This window comes from Acinonyx jubatus, chromosome B2 (genome assembly GCF_027475565.1).
Source record: "Acinonyx jubatus isolate Ajub_Pintada_27869175 chromosome B2, VMU_Ajub_asm_v1.0, whole genome shotgun sequence".
Lineage (NCBI taxonomy): Eukaryota > Metazoa > Chordata > Mammalia > Carnivora > Felidae > Acinonyx > Acinonyx jubatus.
In genome coordinates this window covers 754,533-771,467 of record NC_069385.1, presented here as the reverse complement: position 1 = coordinate 771,467, position 16,935 = coordinate 754,533, and the positions used below count along the sequence as shown (strand labels likewise).

Below are 16,935 nucleotides of genomic sequence, written 5' to 3'. Positions count from 1 at the left end.
GCATGGAACAGCTCTGGAAGGTAGGTCTGTCCACCCTGGACCCCTCAGCACCATGACAACCCACAGCAGCCAGGAAGCCGCTGCCTTGGGCCGGGGAACACACGCTCTCCTGGTCACCGGACCGCAGCGCCCTGCACACAGGATGGGGTGACTGGCCCACCCCATCCTCCCTCACAAGATCCGCCCGGTGCTGGTGGAGCTCTGAGGTCAGACGCTCCACTTGTCCCCGCCCCCTCTCCGGCCCCCTCCCGTAACCCAGGACCCTCGCAGGCTGATCAGCTTGGAGAGCACCAGGGCGGGAACCCCATGGGGCAGGGTGGGGGGGCGGGGGTCTGAGTGGCATTACCTGGCAGGCTGCACAACCTGGACTCGACCCTCCTGGAGAAAGTCTCTCTCTTCTTCTTTAGGTCAACTCGGGTCACATAACGATAATGATGTCTTTCAACCAAACTGAAGACCCAAAGCTGAGAAAGCAGAGCAGGCGCACACACACGCACGCACACGCACACACACGCGCGCGCGCACGCACGGAAGCCCGTCATCACAGGTGGGCGTGGCTCGAGCCCAAGGAGAAAGACGGGTCAGGAGAGGGAGACACACTGCACGTGGCCTCAGAGGCGGCTTGGACACCTCCCTTCCCTCCACAGCGGAGCCTCCGGGTGCTTCTTCGGCCCCCCGACTTGGGTGCAGACGCCCCCTCTGACTCACAACACTCCGCCCAGGAGGGCGATGTGCTCTGACCCCCACGGTCCACGCCAGTCTCTCGGAGCCCAAGGGCACGGACACACAGGTGCGAATACACCCACGTGTCACCCGGCCAAAAGACACAGGTGACAGCAGTCACCTTTGTCAAAAAGAAAGATAGGGGCGCCTGGGTGGCTCAGTCGGTTGAGCTTCCGACTTCGGCCCAGGTCATGATCTCGCGGTCCGTGGGTTCGTGCCCTGCATCGGGCTCTGTGCTGACAGCTCGGAGCCCGGAGCCTGTTTCAGATTCTGTGTCTCCCTCTCTCTCTGACCCTCCCCTGTTCATGCTCTGTCTCTCTCTGTCTCAAAAATAAACAAACATTAAAAAAAAAAATTAAAAAAAAAAAAGAAAGATAAAATTTCCTCGTTTCCAAAAATACACCCGTGATACTGTGACTTATAACTAAGAAATCCATGTATGTGGATTTCCTGTTCCTGACACAGAGCTCCTTTAAAACCCTCGGAATTTCCCAAGTGAAGAGAAGGACAAAGGTGTCTTTTGTTGTGTGAACGAAGTGCCTGTTGGAAAGCCCCAAGGGTGGGGGCAGGTGGCCAGGGGAGCCACAGGTGATGAGAGGCTGGCAGCTTTCGGTCCAGCCCCTGACCTGGAGGTTGGGTTGGGTTCAATCACCAGCGGGCAACGAGTTAATCAATCGCACCTACTTGACGAGGCCTCCGTTACACCCAGCTTCCAGGCTGGTGGCCGCGTCCACACTGGGAGGCTGACCCCACCCCCAGCTCTACACGCGGGACCCTCCCCCCCTCGCCATCTACACCCCCCATCTGGCTGCTGTCTGTGTTCTCCATCACACCCTTTAATAGACAGGTGAACCCGTAAATAAACGCTTCCCGAGTTCCGCAAGGCTCTCTAGCAAATTAGTCGAACCCCAAGCGGGGGCGTGGGAACCTCCAATTTGCAGGCAGGAGTAGCCGGGGACCTACCACCTGTGACTGGCATCTGAAGGGGGGTGGAGTCTCACGGCCTGAGCCCTTAACCTGTGGGTCTCCACCTAGACAGTGTCAGAACGGAATTAAACTGCAGGCCGTCCAGCCAGAGTGGTGGAGGACTGCCTGGCGAGGGGAGCCCCACACGTGTGCTGACCGGAAGTGCCTGAATGGGGGTGTTTGGTTACTTCCTAATACAGTATCCTGCCCAAATTTTCTCCACAGCAACTGTGTAAGAAGAGAACAGAATCCATACTTGGGGAAGCACACCTGAATGGCTCACCTGAGAAACTAAATTCTGAAAAAGATCAAGTATCTTCCAATTTTTCAAGCTCCATAAAGCTGGCTCTTCACAGGCTGTGGGTGCGTGCGAGTGAGCCCCACACGGATGCCGCGACCCCAGAAGGAACAGCTCGGCTGCTGGGGTCAACGGTGTCTTCAAACCAGAAAGAACACACGCGAGCGTCGGAGCAGAGACCTCTCTGCAGACGCTCGTGCGGTCACCGTCACGTTTGGAACTGAGATTCCAGCCTGCGGTCCCCTCACCTGCCCGTCTGCACATCCTGCCACCAACTGCTGGCTCTTTTCATCCACGAGGAGACTCAGGAGCGGGGAGGCTACAGTGGGAATACGTAAAAATTGAGCTGTAAATATTTAAACTGAAAGCTATCCAGGTTTTACTTACACATATTTTTAGTCAAGTCTGAACTATCCTGAAGTAACTTCTTCACCAGCAAATAAAAACCTCAAGTGCAGACACGTTCTGAGAACGTGTGTGAGGGAAGTAGCGACACCGCCCACCAGAAAAAGGGCGGGGGGGGGGGGGGGGGGGACGTGGCGGGGGTGGGGAGAAGCTTCCAGTCCAGGTCGGAGCCAATGGACCGGTCCGTTCAAAGCTCTCCCGCACGACCGATGCCAGGCAGCCCCACACCCACACCATCAACAGCACTAGTGCCCAAATGGCATTAAACTTGCAACAGGAATAAACTCGTGGGTCTAGTCAGGAAAACGCCAATTAAATGATGCCTACTGTTTAAATTGTGGCCTAGCATGTGTCATTTAATCTAAAACTTATTCTGAATCTAAATTGTCAAGAATTCAGAAGGAGAATTAAAATAAATGGGACATTTAAAACCATTGTATGCCCGGGGCCTCTGGATGGCTCAGTCGGTTGAGCGTCCGACCTCGGCTCAGGTCACGATCTCGCGGTCCGTGAGTTCGAGCCCCGCGTCGGGCCCTGGGCTGACAGCTCGGAGCCTGGAGCTGCTTCGGATTCTGTGTCTCCCTCTCTCTCGGCCCCTCCCCCACTCGTGCTCTGTCTCTCTGTCTCTCAAAAATAAATAAATGTTAAAAAAAATTTTTTTAACCATTGTATGCCCTACATAAACTATAAATGATATGCAAAATCAAGTTTGTAATTATTTTCTTGACAAATAATTCCACATAATTAATTTCAGGAAAAGAATTCCAACATAATTCTAAGAGATGTGCTTTGTCCCTGTGATTGACAAACGGATTCAAGTTGTTAAAACATTCTGTTCCACACACGGATGAGTGGTACCAGGAAGAATGCTGAATCCTTTGGGAAATATAGCAGAAACTGCACCAGATCACAAGGCAGCTGCATGTCGGTTAAGCTGTGTTTTCACGGGACTCATCCCAAGAAAGGGACCGTCTTCTGTTAGTTCTCTGCCCCCTCCCCCATGTGAAGTAGGAGACGCTCAGGGTGCTGGGACAGCAGCCCTGGAGGCGGAGGGAGGCAGAGGGCACCGCAGGCCAGGACGGCACGCTCTGCAGGGACCTGCCGACGCATGCCGGGGACTCACCGGTGCACAGACAGTGTGAGGAGGGCACAGGATGGCCTGCAGCACAGGACCGTGCAAACTCTGCCCGACCACACGCTCGGCCCGTGGGGCAGATGCCTCCTGCAGAGGCCTCACTGGATGGCGCTTCCAGAAAGCACACACATGCTCAATTTTAAGTTAAAAACTTCGGGAAATGTGCCTGTGAAGTGAATCCTTACACTGTGCAGACGGGTGCGACACAGCTGCTCGTGAGGGGCACGGAGACCCTGGATGGGGCGCGTCCAGCCTACAGAGCAGCACGCGGCCCACCAACAGGACATCTGTCCGCAGGTCCAGTCACCTGTTAGCACTGCTGAGCTGTACAGTGGTGATCCCGCGTGATGGTCCCAGACCTTTGGAGAGACACTTGGTTTTTAGAGGAGGTACAATTCTGCCATTTGACACAGCGTGGACTAATGCTTCTGCTCAATTACAAATTAATTCACGTGAACGGTTACCTAAAGGAGAAAATAGTAATAAAACAGGCACATAAACAATAAAACTGTAGCAACACCATAAAAGGTGTCAGAATCACAGGGGGGAAAGCTAGCATTTCCAGAAATAACAATCTGTGGGTTTGGGAAGACCCAAGACGAGGCTGGAGATGTTGCCAAGAAGAGGTGTGAAGGCCACAGTAATTGATACCCTGACTAAAAGTACATGTTTATTTTTTCGGGCACCCTCCAATGCTCTCCAAACATCAGCTCCCATTCTCCGAGCCCCCGTGAGACATCTTAAAGACAGGAAAAGTCCATCTTAAAGACAGGAAAAGTGAGGCACAGCACCGCTCATCTATCACCAGCAGCTGGAAGGACTGGAGCTGAGCCCAGGCGGCCTGCTCACAGCACGGGAAACAGCACCCGTGAGGCCAATTCTACGGGGCAGAAACTTCCAGAAGACAACAGAAGTATTTTCCGTCTCTCTCCTCTGTCACTCTGCAGATGTGCCTAAATTACCCTCAACCTTTCTTCCAGTCACCATGGAGAAGTCCTCACTTGGCCAATAAGATAACAGACCTAATACCGGCTGGCTTGGAGCCTGATGGGAGCTTAGCTGGCTTTTTAAGTTCTTTCCTTCTCGGGGCGCCTGGGTGGCTCAGTCGGTTGGGCGTCCGACTTCAGCTCAGGTCATGATCTCGCGGGTCGTGGGTTCGAGCCCCGCGTCGGGCTCTGTGCTGACAGCTCAGAGCCTGGAGCCTGTTTCGGATTCTGTGTCTCCCTCTCTCTCTGCCCCTCCCCTGTCCATGCTCTGTCTCTGTCTCAAAAATAAATAAAACGTTAAAAAAAAATTTCTTAAGTTCTTTCCTTCTCAACCTCAGTTTAGTTCTGACTGAATCCTCTGCTACCGGAAGATGCTTCTTCTGCTCTGGGCCCTTAGGAAGTAACATGGAAGTAAAGTTGATGTTCTAGCTCCCGAAGGCCCTGGACTTGAGGAGGAGGGGCCCGCAGGTAACCCAAGCCCAGCTGGGGACGTTGGGACACTCCTGGCCGACACAAGAGTGTATGTGCAGGGACCACAAACCAGAAAGTCCTTCTAGAAAGCATCTGAAGTATCCCGGTGCCCATGCCCTTACCTTAAAGCTTCTGTCTTCAGACACTGAAATGATGATATGTGTTTGCCATGGACAGAACTCAGCTGCAGTCACGGGGCCCCAGTGACCCTCCAGCACAGCTAGTGTAGACCGGCTCTGGGAGAGTTTGTGAAGGAAGATCAGTAACTGAATGTTCTGGCAACTCTTGTTAAGAAGTTACATACATCTCACAGAAAACGGTTTCTGTTAAAGTCTACACAATTCCCTTTTCCAAATGTGAAAAGTACTTGTATATAAACCTACAAGTTCAAACTCAGATGGCTGAGCTGAGAGGTAAGGAAGCAGAGGCCTCCCGGGGCCATGTGCACGGCAAGTTTAGAGACAAGGCTAACTGAGGCCGATCCAGAACAGAGCCAGGCAGCAGGAAGGCCGGGCTCTCGCACCTTCCCATCTACACCGTGTGCTGCCCTGAAGCCACCCTCCAGTGCCAGGACTTCCCAGAACAGCCCTGCAGGGGTGGGGACGGCGTCTTGAGATAACACAGGACAGCGTGTTCATCTACTACCAAGCTAGCCTTCCTCCTAAGCCCCTGAAGCCTGTTACAACCAGGCAGCCCCAGAAGACAGCGTCACAAGCCGGAATCACATAGCGTGGCCGAGAGGTGCTGGTGCTGTTCACCTGGGACTCCGGGCACCTGGGGTCAGGACTGCTCTTCAACCCCTACAGCATCCGGTCAGACAAGATCATGTCCCCGCACACGCATGCGGGGAATATGTACGCAGCCGTATCCACACAGCGACTTGACCAACAAGTAAGCACTTACACCGAGAAGACGTTCCCAGAGCGACCAGAGACCCCTGTGCGGCACGGCCACTTCTGCCTCTCGTCACCAGATGGGCCAAAACAAACGGCGAGGTGGCGATGTGCACAAGAACAGGCTCACTTCCAGATTGGACGTGAGGACATACACATTTCTGCTGCCTCCAACTTCCGTAACACGACACTGTCCTAAAGAATACCCCATTTCCTCTCAGTACTTATGGTCATGGCTTACGTTAGTTTAAGTGCTCACACTCATTTAAAGTCTCTCAGAGCAAGTCTCACAAACCGGGCCCTCCCTAGTGCTCGGGGAACGGTGCTACCACACCCCAGGTTCATGGGCAGCCCGCACTCACCTCGTACAGGCCGCTAAGGAAGGGAGAGGGCAGCGTGGGCTGGCCGGTGGAGCCAACAGGCGTCACCTCCCTGCTCGCCCGCGGGGTTGACACCTGACTCCGGTCCTGCATCTCTGCTTCCGGGACGGACAGGGCTCTCTGCCCTCCTGGCTCGTCCCACAAGGGCGGTGAGCCCTGCATCGCCGAACAACCCCCAAAGCCATTCTGAACCCTAGGACACGTCCCCTCACCTGTGACTTCACCGACAACACTAGCCCTTTGTGTGAGCCTCAATTTCACAATTTGGCCAAAAATCACTTGAACGCAGAAATGGACACTCTGGGCCCCAAACTGCCTAGCACACAGAAAGCCTGCCATCAGCTAATCCTCAAGCAAGATTTCATGCCTAACGTTCTCCATAACCTAGCGTTTTTTAAGTGGGTGTGGCAAAAACACTCTTCATAGGCTAAGAGCTTTGTTAACTGCACTCATTTGGCAAATAGCAGCCAAGACACAACACCAGGCCTTGGATGATCTGTCCCCAAAGTCTCTGGCAGACGTAACCCTGAGGAAACAAGAGGCCTCCTTCAACCCCCCCCCTCCCGCCCCACCCCTGCTCTCTTACACCTGGCTGACCCTCCAGGGCTCCCATTTCAGAATCAGATGCGAGACTTGAAGTCACCAAGAGGAAGGGGAGACACAGTCCCTTACACCCATCCCAGTGAAGAGATAAGTGAGAAACATCCAGCTCCCGAAGAAAGCAAGTTTTGTAAAAGAGATCAACGAAAGCGGCACTCTGTGAGGGCTTTGAGAGGTCCGCAGAGGAGAAGGAAATGAGAGAAACGAGATCGGACTGAGCGCCCTCACTCAGCACCCTGATAGCCAGATTCCGTGCACAGGTTTCCTAACTGGCCTGAAACAGCAGTAGCTGGTTCAGGGGGCTTTTTCCCAGCGCAGGACAAAGACGTGTTTTCCCTCGCTTTCCCTAACACCCTGACGAAAATACGCCCACGTGAAAATACTGTCGATGAGAGGCGGGCAGGGCCCCAAGGAGGCCCCGCCGGCAGACGCGGCACCCACCTCGGTATCCAGCATAAAGATTTTATTCCCGGCACACACCGCAGCTGCTCGGTCGTCCGGGCTCAGCCTCAAATACAGTGCCTTCCCCAGAAGAGTGCCCAGGACGAGCCCTCGAGGAGTCAGCCCTAGAGGGAGTTTCACTGTTAGTGTCAGGCCGTCAGAGTGGCCCACGAGCCACAGGGAATCACCGACCATGCAGCCCTCTCTCTCTACGTGATGCGGAGTAACAAGGACTCTGACATGACGTTAGCTCCTCGACGGTACTAAAACCATCAAGTCCAAACAGTTCTTCTGGAAGTATGCGGAACGCAAGAACCGTCCATCGGAAGATGACTCTGTGCCTTTGCAGATAACAGGCCTCTGCGAAGGCTGCACGTGCGAACGTGTGAGGGTCACACAGAATGGCCCACGGTCCCGGTTCGTCCCTCCCCCCGTGACCACACCTGCTCCAGGCCTGGCCGCGCGAGCTGCCCGGGCTCGCTCCAGACAGGCAAAGGCACAGGGCGCCCATCCGAGCCTCCGAGACCTGCCCACACCACGAGGACGTCTCCGGGCAGGCCTGTGGGGCCAAGGCAACGACACAAGCCAGCCCTCAGCTTCAAGCAGGGCCCCTCGACCAAGCCAGCACCGGGCAGTGAGGACTCAGCACCACCAGGGCTGGGCCGTGGGACTGAGGCTGCCTGCTGTCCAGCAAGGTCATGTCAACAGCAAGACCCCGAGCCTACAGAAAGGGAGCCGTGCACACACCACGTGGGAGTTCTAGTCTGGCCAGGCTAATCCCATGGGTCCCCTCCACGAGTATTTAGCAGGCACCGATGCTACCCCTGGCATCTCTACAGGCACTCGGGATAGACCAACAAACAAAACCAAGTCCCGCCTTCATGGAAAGCTTACTCTGGGGTAGGAGGTGGGGGCACTTAGACACCAATAACCAAAATATGTCAATGAATTACATACAGTGCTAGAAGGAAGTGAACACTGTAAGAAAAAGCAAAGCACAAAAGGGGACTGGGGTCCAGGGTGGTGGTCAGAAGGGCCCACGGCACCGGAGAATTGGATGTGGCAGAATCAGCAGGGATCCTGAGATGGCCCTGGGGGTAGGCCACTATGCCTGGACTGTTCCCTGAAGCTGGGGGTAGAGGTAGGGGTCCTGTAGCTTTGTCGGCAAGGCCCTGGAGAGCTTTGGGCAGCGGTGTGATGCACTCAGACTCCAATTTCGCAGGGAGCCCTGGCTGTGGAGTTGAGAGCAGAGCCCTGGGACAGGACTGGGACAGAACGGGGGGAGCGGGAAGCGCCAGCACAATGCGCCAGTGAGTGAACCTGTGGGGCACGGTGAAGGCAGGTGTGAGAAGCATCCACGCTTTGCATGTGTTCTGAAGGGAGAGCAGACGGAAGCCGTGGGTTGGGAGGACGTGGAGGCGAGGAAGGAAGACAGGACACAATGCCATGACTTCTGACCGGAGCGGCCGCAGGGAAAGCTATGGGAGGCAGGTGCGGGAAAGGTGGTCAGGACAGGTAAGCTTCAGAGCTATCAGCTGTGCACGTGGGCGCGTCCAGGGCAGTTCACACCCGAGGCCGCAGTCGGGACCGAGGCCTCGGCGAGAGCACAGGTGGCAGCTGTCAGAGCCTGGCTGTCATCAAGGGAGTGATTTTTGAGGGGCAACAGGAAAAGCCCCTGTGCCAACGTTAAGAGGTGGGAGAGTGACAACGAGCCAGCAAAGGAGACTGAGGACAAGTGACCAATGATGGAGCACTCCAAGGTCCCAGGCCACATGCCGTGTCCCAAGTCCAAGTGCAAACACAAATCGCTCTTGGACGCAAAGGTACTGTAAGTGAGCCTGCCTTCTCCACGGGCGCAGAAACCAAGCCTGGCTGCGTTGCACCCGGCCCAGGCCACGGGGGCACAGGCAGCAGCCTGCGGCTTCTGAGAACCGCACCCCCATCCCTGCAGTGAGGGCAGAACGAGCCCGTTCCGGTCCCACTGCCACAGCTGAAGACACAAGAGCAGCCCTGGCACACCCACCAGACTGAGCTCCGTGTGAGCGTGAATGCTGTGCCCCAGGGCCCAGCTTCGACCCCCTGTCCATGCAGTGGACCACGTGTGTCAAAACGTACAGGAGTTCTGAAGGGCGACTTAAAAATAAACCTTGGGACACAGCCCTTCCAACACGGAAGGCTACTTATTGACAAAGACCCATACGGGGAACAAATCACTAACATGGGGTTCACTGCACAGATGTGTGTGCGTGCCCTGTGTACACACATTCATGTGTGTGCACGTGCTACACAACATGTACATGTACGTGAGTGCTCTGTGTTTATGTACGTGCGTGTATGTGCTATACACACAGGTACACATGTGTATACTTACGTACATGTATGCACATGGTAGATACACATGTACATGTGTGTGCGTGCTGTGTGCTTACATACACAGGTACATGTGTGTGCTGTATGCTTACATGCATGTGTGAGCATGTGCTGCACACATGGGTACATGTGTGGTGTGTGCTTACTACACGTGTGTGTGCTATACACACAGGTACATGTGTGCGTGTTGTATGCTGACGCACGTGTGTGTGCACGTGCTATACACATAGGCACATGTGTGTTGCTATTACTATATTCACATGTGTGGTATGCACGTGTGTACGTGTATGCATATACACAAATGTACATGGGTTATATACTTATGTGTGTGCTGTGCACACGTGTACATGTTATGTGTACATGTATACCTGTGTGTGCTGTATACATACGTACATGTGTGTGCGTGTGCTTTATGTGTGTACTATATGCACATGTGTCCATCTACGTATGTGTATGCAGGTCTATGTACTGCGTATATACGTGTGCGTGCACATATGCATATGTGCTCACGTATGCATGTAGTGTGTAGCATGCACTGCGTGCATGAATGTATATGCACTATGTGTGTATCTGTGTATGTCTGCATATACTCTGTGTGCATGTATACGTATAAGTGTATATATGTGCACTATACGTATACATGCATGCCTGTATGCACATCCCTGTATGTATGTACTATTGTATCTACACATATGCATGCATTATGTACTATGTGTGTGCATGCATATGTATGTGTGCACTATCTGTGTAGGTGTATGTGTGTAGGTTTACATGTGCGTAGCCACATATGTATGTACATGTGTGGGTACTACATAAATATCGAATATGTGCACGTATGTGTGGGTGTGTATGTACGTGCTATATGTGCGTACAAATACTACGTGTGTATATGTGCAGGTGTGTATGTACTATTTGCACATGCATGTATGTTACATGTGCATGTGTGTATGTTATACGTGTATGTGCTTTGTGTACGATGTGTATCGTGCATGTGCATGACACGTTTATATACGTGTGCGTGCTCTATGTGGGTGCGCCATGCGTATGTACATTCATGCATGCACTGTGCTTGCGTGCACTACGTATGTTTGTGCACTGCATATGTATGAGCATATGTATATACTATTTATGTGTATGTGTGTGTGGCTACGTCTGTACCACATGCGTGTGTATCACAGAAGTACGTGTGTGTGTGCTGTGGTGATACACTGATACTGCGCTCACGCTACAAATTAAATGAAGTGAGGTCTTCCATTCTATTAACTGCGTTTTATACACACGGACATATACTACTATCATGTACACGGTCGCCTAAGGTCCCCTGACACCTATTTGGAGTAGTCCTACGGATTCTCAGTGTCACTAATCACATAATGTTCACACTCCTTACCGTGGTCCTCACCTAACTTCTCAACTTTGTTTGCTCAAGCTCTAATGTCCCCATGCTCCCACTCCGCAGGCTCCCTCTCAGCTCTTCAGACAGGTCAGGTTCCGCGCACAGAGGGCCCGTGCGCACACGGCCGGCTCTGCCAGCAACGCCGCTCCCACGTGGCACGGGGCCACCGTCCGGCACCGGCCCTCACTTGCGTCCAGCTCCTCCTCATCCCCCAGTTCAAAAGCCACCTCCCCAGAGATGACACCACGTGGACGTGTCCTGCCCACGTCCTCTGTCGACACCTTGCCTTTCTCTGCTGCGCTCCCCACAACCAACAACCAGTTACTTGCCTATTTGAAATGTGTTTCCCTCCCCTCACGGTCTCTGTAAGGAAAGAACACTTCAGTTGCCTACCTGTTTTCAGAGGTCCAAAAAAATCACAGATATCAAAATAAGGAAATACGTAAGATTAAAACTAATGAGCCTATCACATCAGATCCACACACGGCAAAAGTCAGCACGTGTGAATGCCTGGTAAGCTTCCCACACAGAACATCCAGCTTGGACACTCAGTTTCAAGGGTAAAGGAGTCAAAAATGCTCCCAAGCCCCTGTATGTTACCAAGTCTATTTAAGGGTGAGTCGTTCCCTTTTATACTTTTTTAAATGTATTTTAAGGGTTCATTTACCTAGAAGCACTTTCTGTCTGCACTCATCCAGACTCCACAACATAACATAATCCTGTGATGCGGAACAGATGAGAAGTGGATTCACTGTATTTCCAAATGTCACAGCAGTGATCGGCTGATGGTGTCCTCTTAGGATTAGAGGCTAACAAAGTTAACAAGAAGAGAAATATCATCAACTACAGAGAACACTTAAAGAATAAAGGAACATAATGGCATAACCTCAAACCTAAGAAACCAAATGGCTTGAATTTTTCAAATATGTTTCTTTCATATATTCACTTATTAAAATTCCTGTGAATGTACTATTAAATTACGGTCAGGTGAACCATCTTACCGTTACTCAACATCGTGGATCACGCGCACTAGTAAAATGATACAGGTCACCTGACTCTTCCATTTCCTCATCAGTCATGAATTAAGCAAATGTGTGTCGCGTCCCTGCAGTGTGCCACAGAGGTCCTGCTGTGCTGGACGCTGAGGAAATGAGAAGGATCCGCAAGAGGAGGGGAGTGTTCCGGTCGCTGGGAGACGAGGCACATTTACGAGGCTGCTGGTACAAGCGAGGAAGGCGATGGGGCCACAGAAAGCCTGGGCAAGTGCGACACTGTGACGAACGTGTTCACAGCTTTGACCAAGCATGAGGAAACCGGAAGCCGGCAGAAACGTGCAAGCAGAGGAATCTGTGACCAGACTTGTAACACTGCTGCAAGGGTGGAAGAGGGACGATACTGGGGACACAGTGAGACCAAACACTCCGAAGACAGCACAGTAAAGGCCTGAACTAGGGTGACAGGGATGGAGACGGGGGCAGACAATGAACCAAAGGCTCTGTGACCAACGGGCATCGCGAGATAGAAGAGGGACAAGAGCAAAGGTAATCAGTGTTCGGGCTGAATCCCTAGGGGAATGGGGGCATAAGGAAGACGGCACGGAATCAGGAAAGATCAGAGGTTGTCTGGGCTGTGCTAAGGGAGCTCCTTTCGAGCTGACAGCCAGCACACAGTAGGTGCTTTGACGTGAGGGCCATCGCGCAAACAGGGGGACCTGCTCATGGCAGGCCAGTTCATCTGTACCAACCTCCTGATGAGAACGACAAGAAAAACTGGCAAAATTTGCAAAAAAAAAAAAAAATCTAGATGAGCAAGATAAGGCACCAGAGAGCAATGAAAGCAACAAAGAATTAAGACCAGAGAAAAAGGAAACTGAGAGAAGGGATCCAGCATGGGAGGCCATTCACCCGTGAAGACTTCTACCAAAACGCAGCCTTCTGACAATTCCGGTAGAGGCCATTGAAAGCTGAGATACTCACGGGACTAGAAGCACAAATGTGGCGTAATTAAATGCATCATTTTCAGGTACAAACAGAATTATCTTATTGGGATAAGGGCAAAGAATTCCACTGCCTGCAAAGTACCTCTGAGAATAGAGTTGACAGCCTTAAGGTGAGGACTCCGTGCATTTTTTTTCCTTAAAACACCACATTTAAAAACTTTTTTTTAATGTTTATTTATTTTTGAGACAGAGAGAGACAGAGCATGAGCGGGGAAGGGTCAGAGAGAGGGAGACACAGAATCTGAAACAGGCTCCAGGCTCTGAGCTGTCAGCACAGAGCCCGACGCGGGGCTCGAACTCACGGACCGCGAGATCATGACCTGAGCCGAAGTCGGCCCCTTAACCGACTGAGCCACCCAGGCGCCCCTAAAACACCACATTTTAAAACACTGCTTTAAAAAAAGAATACAGCCCACTGCAGTGGGAGGGAAGGGCATGTTGCCAAACACCCAGGGCTAGAGTAGTGACCCAAAGGACCAGGTCCAAGGAGGAGAGGTGAACGGGCCATAGAAGAGTGCTCACAAGCCCACCTCCAAGTTCTCATAATCCCTGACTGGCTTAGAGTGACCGGAAATTGCCAGTGCCCTCCTCACCCAGCCAGCTATCAGAAGCAAACATAAATTATCTCTGCAAGAAGTTAAGGTCATCCAGAGCCTCAAACCAGCTGTGCATTTTTTTTTAATACTGACTGTCTAGCAGTCAATCAAAAATAATCAGGTACTCAAGGAGTCAAGATTATTCAGTCAAAAACCAAGAGAAATACATACCCATGGAAAACACCTACTGACAAATCATCCAGATGGCCTTGAAACAAAACCAGAACCAATCCAGATTGCAGAATTACTAGATAAGGACATCAAAACAGTCCTAATTCTATTCCATATGTTCAAAAGGTTAAATAGAGATATAAACAATCAGTAGTTAATAACCTTCCAAAACAGAAAGCACCAGACCAAGATGGATGCACTGGTGAATTCTACCCAATATTTAAGGAAGAAATTTTACTAATTCTCCAAAATCTCTTTCAGGAGACTGAAGAAAGAAAATAGAAAACACTATTTTCAGAGGAAACAGAGTAAATACTTCCTTACTCATTCTATCAGGCCAGCATTACCCTAATTCCAAAACCAGACAAAGACATCACAAGAAAATTAAAAATCAATATATTTCATGAACATAGATCCAGAACTCAACAAATATTCAAAATATTAGCAAATCAAACCAAATAATGTATAAAAAATTATATACCATGACCAAGTGAGATTTGGAAATTTATTCCAAATATGCAAGGCTGGTTCAACATTTGAAAATAATTAATCCATCACATCAACAGGCTAAAGAAAAAAAATCACATAAAAATATCAAAAACGTAGAAAAAGCATTTGACAAAATCCAATAGCAATTCATCATAAAAACTATCAGTATAGTAGGAATAGACGGAACTTCCTCAACTTGATACAGAGTATCCACAACATAACAAAAGCTAATGTATTAAATGGTGAGAAACTATAAGCTTCCCCACCAAGATTAGAAACAAGACAAGTAGGTCCCCTTCACCACTCCTTTTCAACATTATACTGGGGGTCTTAGCTAATGCAATAACAATATAAAAGGAAGTTTAAAGGTATAGTGACCGAGAAAAAAGAAATAAAACTTTGTTCATGGATGATATGCTCACCTATGTAGAAAATCCAAAGAACTGGCAAAAAAAAAAAAAAAAAAACTGAAACTAAGAATTATAGCAAGCTTGTAGGGATACAAAGTTAGTACACAAAATTCCACTGGTTTCCTATATACCAGCAATAAATAAGTAGAATTTGAAATTAAAAACACAATACCATTTACATTACCACCCAAACAAACGAAATGCTGAGGGACAAATCTAGCAAAACTGTGTAAGTTCTCTATGAGAAAAAATAAAACTCTGTTGACAGAAATCAAAAAAGTAAATGAATGGAGAGATATTCCATGTTCATGGATAGAAAGACTCAATATTATCAACATGTCAGTTCTTCCCAACTTGATCTACAGATTTAATGCAACCCAATCAAAATCAACAAACTGATTTTCAAGTTTACATAGAGGCAAAGAACCAGGATAGTCTCATGATAATGAAGAAGAACAACAGAATTGGAGGACTGACACTATCTGACTGTGAGACTTACTGTGAAGCTACTCTAATCAAGAGCAGTGGTATTGGCACAAGAAAGGAAAAATAGATCAATGGCAGAGAAGAGAGAGCCAGAAATACAGTCAACTGAATTCTGACTAAGGAACAAAGGCAATACAATAGAGAAAACTGTAAACTCCTAAAAAATAACACGGGAGAAAATCTAGATGACTTAAATTTGGTGATGACTTTTCAGATAAGCCACCAAAGGCATGATCCATGAAAGAAAGAACTGACAGGCTGGACTTCATTAAAATTAAAAATTTCTGCTCCATCAAAGACAACACCAAGAGAATAAGAAGACAGATACTAAACGGTGGACAGACATCATTATATATCTGCCCAAATCTATAGAATGTACAACACCAAGACTGACCCCTAAGGTAAATGGTGGACTCTGGGTGATGATGACGTGTCAATGTAGGTTCATCAGTTGCAACAAATGCAGGACTCTGGTGCAGGGTGCTGATAGTGGGGGAGGTTGTGTGTTTGGTGGGGTTGACACAGGGGGCATATAGGAAATCTCTGTACCATCCCCTCAATTTTGCTGTCAATCTAAAACTGCTTTTGAAAAAATAATAAAGTCCTTAAAAAAAAAAAAAAAAGGTAAAAAGTAGCCCCTAAAAAGAAAAAGTGTAGCCAAATTTTCAGAACAAGAAATATTACCAGGGATAAAGAAATGTCACTTCATAACATTAAGAGTGTCAATTCACCAAGAGACTATAAAGATACTAAACATACATGTGCTTAATGACAGAGCTCCAAAATACACGGAGCAAAATTGACGGAAGGAAAAGAGACAAGCTACGTCTAGCCACAGACTCCGATACGCCTCTCTTAGTAAGTGACAGAACCAGAGGTCATGAGTAGAAGATGCAAAGAACATGATCAAGCAATGTGACCTGACATTTACAAACAGAGATGGGCAAATATTCACAGCATTTTATCTGTCATACTCAAAACTGACAATATCCTAAATGCCCACCACCAGGAGAATGAATAATAAATTATAGTACGTTCACACAAGGGAAATGTTCTCAATACTGAAAACAGATGAACCACTGATACATGCAACGAAGCAGGTAACTTCCAAAATAGTCACTCTAAGTGAAAGATGCCAGACACAAAGAGTATGCACTGTCTGATTCCACTGGCATAAAACTCTACAAAATGCAAACTAATGTGAAGTTTTTATTTAGAATACATAAAGAAATCCTTCAGGTCAATAGGAAAATGACAGATAATCCACCAGAAAAATAGCATGAAACTGAACACATGTCACAAGAGAGAAAGTCCAAATGGCCAATACTTTAATCATCAAAGAATTGCAAATTACAAATAAGTACCCTGACCCTCACCAAAAGGCCCAAAAGTAAAAAGACCAAGTACAGGCGAGGATGTGAATCCACTAGAACTCTTACACACCCTTTGACGGAGTGCAGGTTGGTACAACACTCTGGGAATCTCGGCATTATCTACTAAACTAAATATACGCATTCAATGCGCCTCAGCAACTGTACGCACGAGTGTACCAAAAAACATATACAAACATGCTTGTAGCAGTTGAAACATGGAAACGAAACAGATCTCCACCAATAAGGGAAAGGATTAAGTGTGGTCTATCCATGCAGTGGAATACTACGCAGTGATGAAAACGTGGACGGGTCCCACGAACCTAACAGTGAATCAAGGAGTCCAGCAC

General features: G+C 49.4%; 1 protein-coding gene across 1 annotated transcript in view; it reads right to left on the bottom strand.

The window, feature by feature from the left end:
* Window positions 1–16,935, bottom strand: part of WDR27 (WD repeat domain 27) — a 150,689-nt gene that overhangs the window by 132,609 nt on the left and 1,145 nt on the right. Inside the window, 6 exon segments of the mRNA XM_053223181.1 lie at window positions 347–464; window positions 2,236–2,306; window positions 3,835–3,886; window positions 5,107–5,220; window positions 7,299–7,423; window positions 11,732–11,873. Coding sequence (XP_053079156.1) covers window positions 347–464; window positions 2,236–2,306; window positions 3,835–3,886; window positions 5,107–5,220; window positions 7,299–7,423; window positions 11,732–11,873 — 622 coding nt within the window.